The following is a 6,343-nucleotide window of genomic DNA, read 5'->3' as shown; positions in this document are numbered from 1 at the left end:
TTCTGGATCCTTTTCATAAAATGTCATTAAGATACATGTAATTTATTTATTTATTTTTAATCAGAGCAATGGCTGCCTTTGTTTCAGAGTGACAGAAAACAGTGCCCCAGCATCCTCCAGGGGTGAAGAGTCTGGAATTAGATCCTGACCCTGTTCTTGGGCCCAGACATGGAACAGACCTAATTTGTGTGAAATTTTCACTTTGAAATGTGCTGTAGTTTTAGACACAGACAGATGGATTATAAAACCCTTATAATAATGAATAAACATGTCATATTGTTTCTACCCTGTGTGAGCATTTTACTAAATAGTGAAAATACATTTACAAATGATAGAATTTAATTAACAAAATGTAATAAGTTTGTTTTTATTTTCATTTAAGTTTTTTTTTTTTTTGTATTTTATGCATTTTTGATAATTGAAGTAACTTTCAGCTCAGTTTTTACTTATTTTATTTACATTAATTAGTCAGCTCTCTTTTAAATATTTTTACTGTTTTATCTTTTTTTATTTTATATTTGGAAGTACTCAATTTTTAACTTTGCTTGTTATTTTCTCATTTGAGTCATATACTTCTTGTTTATTATTAGCTTTTATTTTTTTTTATTCTACTTGTTAATTAATTGCTAAAATTAAGTTTTAATGTGAGTTTATTCTGATGGTTCTTATTTACATGTTGTACAACTGTGTTTGTTGCGGTGTTCAACCTGCAGTTTTCTCTTCCAACCGGGAGGGGGCGATAATGCCACGTGAGCCCCTTTTATCAATGTGCAGAAGAAAGAACCACGTGACGAAACACAGGCAACATGGCGGCTGTTATGGTACTTGCGGAGCTGAAGTTCAGAGACGGAAAAACCGAGAAAATCCAAGTTAAAACCGAAAAGAACCTGACTTCTCTGATCTCCGGGATTCAGCAGCTGAACGCGGACGTCTCACAGCTTCTGAGTGAGTTAGTTGAGCAGGAAAAAGGCCACGGAGTCTGCGCAATAGGTGAGCACCTGTCCTTACGTCAAAGTGTTAAAAACATTACTCATTTTTAACATTACTCAGCAAATAAATGAAGAAGACGTAAAACAGGATTAAATAGAATCAATCTGAGCAGGTGTCAATCAATGTCCGCCATTTTTGTCTTGACAGAATATGTGTACAGGTTATCCAAATGTGTCACAAATCTGAACAAAATATCAATACAAAATTAACTATACAAATACAGCAAAGCGAACAAAAATGTTCACAGTAAATTAAAAATAATAAATAAATAATTGTAAATACAGCTGATACCGTTTTCCGCTGTGGCTCATTGGATTAGCATTAGATTAAGTATCCAGTTTTAATTGTGTCGTCATTTACCTATATGTTTATCAATTTAAAAAGAGTTTGACAAGTCAACAAAGTCACAGTTTGTGGTAAAAAGATTAAAGCAACATGTAATCTTAAAACAGCTCAGTGGACTGATAAACCTCACCAACACCAAAATGACAGCTGCCTAGACATATTTCAACTTGTTCTTTTAGAACAAGGTGAAAAATTATTAAAAGATGTGAAAATCCCTCCATTAAGGTCATACTGAAGTATTCGCAACACCTCCATGACTTTCTGTTGCGCAGTCTTTAAATGTTTGTGTTTTCACAATCTGATACTATCCACTAAATCGGAGACTTTCTTGAGCTTTATATTCTTGAGTAATTGTCTTTATACTGGGAAAAAAAATCAAGTAAACGATGGAATAATTCAAACAAGATTTTAAAAAACATTGTCTCGCCATAGCTTGCAATACAATTCTTATTCATAATAAATCTTAATGAACCTTATAAAATAAGAAGGTCCCATGTGGCACAACCGGAAGGAGCATCACATTCGTTGTTTTGATAATCAGTAATTGTCTTGAGTAATGTTGTGACAGTGGTCTCAATTGTCAGATTCCATCTCGTTAAATATGAATATTTTCTGGGTTCATTCCTCTTCTATGACAGTAATCTTACTTTAATTGAGATTTAATGTTTATCACTGGGTACTACTTCAGATTTGCATGGAGTAAGTATCATTAAATACTCATTAAAGCTGGACCTCCATGTCATCATAAAACATAGAACCAGCTGCATTTAAATAAGGTCAAAAACAAACAAAGGAGGGTGTTGACACATAGATTAAACTGTTATGTCAGATTCCACTGTTCTCAGGTAAACTGGTAACGGGTGACGGATTGTGACTGGACAGGAATCAACCAAAGCTTTTGTCTTTCCAAGGACGAGTCAAGTATCAGTCAGTGTTCATATGTTAGGTGTTACTGTGTTACCCGAGTTGATATGATGTCTGCCTCAACAGGTGATGAAGAGGATGACAGCGAGGAAGATGATGATCAGCAAGAAGATTCTCCAGACTCTGATTTGCAGCCCCCATTCAAGAAGTTGAAAACAAGAAACACAGCCAAGGACAGGTGAAGGACTTTGATCAGTCTAGCTCAAATGTAAAGTTTGACCTGACACTTGAACTAGAAAATAAATACAGTCCGATTGTGTGGGAGCATTTTCACCTCTGTGATGGACATGGACGTTGTTTTAGTTTCTGGAGAAATAACCAGATTTGAAGCATGCTTGAGGAAACAAAATTGAACTGTTTCTGATCAATGATGTACTTATGAGATCATTTACATGATCAGAATGACACACAAAGACGTTCAGAGATATTTTTATTTTTGTAAAAAAAAAACATGAATAAATGTTGACGTCTTGGATTTTTCATATTGACAACCTTTATCTGGAAGAAGGCGATATCTGACATCTAAATATGAAAAAATGTCAAACTGTAGAGATGTGTATTTCAGCTTCAGATTTGACAGGATGATTTTGTTTTATTTACTTTAGTCTGTTTTTCATTGACAATTTTCAATGCTTTCTCTGAATTTCAACATTGACATTTCTCAGTTTTTGACCATTACTTCAACATATTAGTGAAATAAAGCTGACATACTTGAGACAACAAATCAGTCATCCCTCTTCCTTTCAGCATGTTTAAGTTCTAATGATCCTACCTGGAAGTTCTTTTTTTTTTGTACAATAAACTGAATTAATTCACTTATCAAAGACATGTTAGAGTTTTATGCATATTTACATAATTATCATCCCTCCTGTAGTTTGTTTGTAATATTTGTGTGGTTAGTCTGATGTCTGTGTTCAGGCCTATATTTATAAATCACATTGAATTAACCTTATTTTATCTTCATGTATTTGTCTCTGGATTATTTTACTGCTCTGTCCTACATTACATTTTTCCCAGTTTAGTATGTGAATGATGAACTCTGTTCATGTTTTGTGTATGATTTTATGTAGTTTTACTTCGTCTTTGATGACAAATACTCTAGTAATGATTTGAGCTTCTTAAACATGTTTATGAATTTCCACTGAACTACGTGACTTCATAATATTCTATTTTTTCACTCAGAAAAAATAGGCAGAGCAACACTGAGGTGACGTCAAGAGACAACTGTTTAATTTTTCACATTTAAAAGATATTTAAAAAACAAAACAGTCTAAAACTTGTTTTTTCATTTTATTTTGTACTAAACATTTCACGTTGACCAGTGTGAGTCATTAAACACATAAAAGGTCTTTAATTTAACTGAATGACAATTGGAGAGTTGGCAGCTTGTTCACACTACTGAACTGAATATTACCATAGCAACAGCAGGCTTTACACAGGTGCAGCGGCCCAGGTGTCACAGTGAACACCACCAACCAATCACAGCGCAGGGGTTTTTACGACAAATGATTGACAGCTGCAAGTTGTATGTCTGTGTGTCACACAGCAGACAGTGGAAGGTAAACTGTCACATTTATTCCTGACATTCAGCGCTCAGGGCAGAGTCTTCCGCTCGAGTTCCGGTAACTTTCAGGGCGGAGCTGTTATCCTGCCAATCATTGCTCAGGGTGTGGACCATGTAGCCTGACAGTCAATGCTCAGGGTTAGTCATTAAGGCCTGGCAGTCAACACTCAGGGCACAGTCAGGAATTGAAAAAGGCACACACTGATTGTCAGCTGACAGAAAGTGATCCATCAGGCCTTCCTGCATCGGCCCCGCCCTCTAGGTGTGGATGAGTGGCGGCCGGTGGCTCTGATTGGACGGCTTGCTGCAGAGAAGGGCGATGCAGACCGGCAGGACGCAGTAGCCCACGGCTCGCGGGTCTGCACGTGTGCACGAGAACAGGAAGAGGAAAAGCTGCAGGTATGGCAGCAAGAAGGCAGCTGCCCACAACCAGGCAGGAAGAGGAGGGAGACGCGCACGCATGGTCTGAGTCCAGCTGATGGCAGGAGGTGGAGCTGATGGTCCGGCCACGCCCCCTCTGTGCACATGCTCCAGGCTGAACCTCTGAACCTCAAAGACATAATAGACGAGCAGGACACTGAGGAGCAGGTAGAGAGCCACGCCCACCCAACCCATCCGCTGACGGAAGTTCATCATCCTCCATTCTGAAAGGCAAATCAAAAATCAGTCATCAATAATGTGCTATACTCATTATCCATTCTGACAAGACAACCAATAACTGATATTTAGCCATCAATATGGTACAGTATTAATCATCCTGCATCCAGAAGGGAGAACAGTCACTTCCCATACCAATGAATCAATGGACTCATTCTGATCAGGTTTGGGAACAGGTCCAGGTTTGGGTTCAACCCTCTCATAACAATGGGATTGTGCCACATTTCCCACTGGGATCAATTACCTTTATCAGTCAATTACCAATTACTACCCTCAAAAGACCAGTAGTCAATATTAGTTATACTACAGTTGATTAACATTGCAAACATGACTAATTCTCAGATTAGTTACTTGGTAATTAATATACATATAACTAATCTAATATGAGATCAGTTTTCTGATCTGTTAGAGACTTATTCATTTTATTCATCGTTCAATATTAATTGAACAGTACAAAATCTGATCTGAGGTCAGTTTATCGATCTGTTACAGACTCACACGTTTCTTGTCATTTTTCTCGATTCAAACTGATATGTTTTGCTTCATTGACCTCCATCTTGTTCGCCGTTTTCTTCGTGTCCTCTTGGTGTTTTTTTAATTGTCAGCCTGTTTTCGTCCACTCGGTTCGTTTCTTCGGTTGTTCTTACCTTCGTTTCGCTGATTCTTTGTGATTAAATTCTGTTTTTCCCTGGTTTTAATCCGTTGGGTCCTGTTCGCTCCGGGAGGCGCCGTCTCTTCCTGTTTTGTCACATGACACCCGAGACGGAGCCTCGGCCTGGTTCTGCAGCGCCCTCCTGTGGACGATGGCCGCAATAACATCAAACCAAGCAATTTTTAAAAAACATATTTCCTGTCTACTTTACAACCAATTTATTTTAGATATTCACTCCTTTTCATACTAACATTATTACACAGATTCTTTTTTTTCTTTAGGGGTGTCACTATATACTCATGTTTGTGAAGTCACAAGTTGTTTTAATATTGTTTTAATACATTAATATACAATACATTTTCTATCATCTTTTTGGATAGTGATCTGATCTCATGTGTTTTTTTTTTAGCTTCCTACATTCCAGAAAGTTCAGCAAGATCAAAACTTTATTTTACGGTTCAGAAAAGTTTGTGCAAGAGGTTTTTTTTTAACCTCCTAAGACCCAGGAAATGTCAGCAAAATACATGCTTTTTTTGTTTTTTTTTTATTAAATAAGTGCCTATATTGGAAACATCATGATGCAACAGTTTTTTCAGATGCAGTTTTCAAAATGTTTATGGAATGTCCTTTGTGGTGGACAGTTTTCTTTTCTTTCTTTCTTTCTTTTTTTTTTTTTTTCTTTTTTTTTTTTTTGGTACAAAGTTGTGAAACTCTTGTCCACAAATGTGGACAGAAAACTCATAGCTGGGTCTTATCAGATTAAATTTAACTTTTCTCCAACGCAACAGTTGCCTCTAAATTTTTTTTCAAATATAATCAATGAATGCTGAAATCCTGTACTTAGTTTTAACATGGAAGAGTCTACACTGACTGGGTCTAATATATGCAGATCTATTTCCACCAGTTCTTGAGGTACATCTGGATCATCCACCATTGTTCTTTTAACTCTAGAAAAGGTTCTCTGAGTTGTTTGTCCAGTTCTGAGTCCAGCTGAGGTGTCTTTATTGTCCCCAGACAATCTGTTTGGGTTGAATGTGTAATCCATTTCATAAAAGTGACTAAAAACATCTCATGTTCAGCATGTAGTGGTGTCTTGGAGGAGGAAGGAGGGATAGTGACATTTGGGTGACTGATACTGTCTTTTTTATTTCAGAAGAGGACATCCTGTGAGCCGGACCACAGCTCTGTGATAGGGTCTTCTGAGAGAGGGT

General features: G+C 37.1%; 1 protein-coding gene across 4 annotated transcripts; it reads right to left on the bottom strand.

Moving 5' to 3' along the window:
- Positions 1-3,467: 3,467 nt before the first annotated feature.
- Positions 3,468-5,236, bottom strand: tmem251 (transmembrane protein 251). 4 transcript variants are annotated; one of them, XM_030129197.1, is made up of 2 exons: positions 5,128-5,236; positions 3,468-4,467 (listed from the first exon to the last, which is right to left on the bottom strand). In XM_030129197.1, exon 2 carries the CDS (start codon positions 4,457-4,459, stop codon positions 4,082-4,084), a length of 378 nt encoding a protein of 125 aa, XP_029985057.1. In that variant the 5' UTR covers positions 4,460-4,467; positions 5,128-5,236; the 3' UTR covers positions 3,468-4,081. The 4 variants fall into 4 exon arrangements, with proteins under 4 accessions (XP_029985057.1, XP_029985060.1, XP_029985058.1 ...); XM_030129200.1 differs by lacking the exon at positions 5,128-5,236 and adding an exon at positions 4,977-5,121; XM_030129198.1 differs by lacking the exon at positions 5,128-5,236 and adding an exon at positions 4,981-5,121.
- Between the last annotated feature and the right edge of the window lie 1,107 nt (positions 5,237-6,343).

Source organism: Sphaeramia orbicularis, chromosome 24 (genome assembly GCF_902148855.1).
Source record: "Sphaeramia orbicularis chromosome 24, fSphaOr1.1, whole genome shotgun sequence".
Taxonomy (NCBI): Eukaryota; Metazoa; Chordata; class Actinopteri; order Kurtiformes; family Apogonidae; genus Sphaeramia; species Sphaeramia orbicularis.
This window is presented reverse-complemented; position numbering and strand designations above follow the sequence as displayed.

Coding starts and splice junctions, on each gene's coding strand:
- tmem251 (XM_030129197.1), bottom strand. CDS start 4,459: ATGATGAACTTCCGTCAGCGGATGGGTTGGGTGGGCGTGGCTCTCTAC.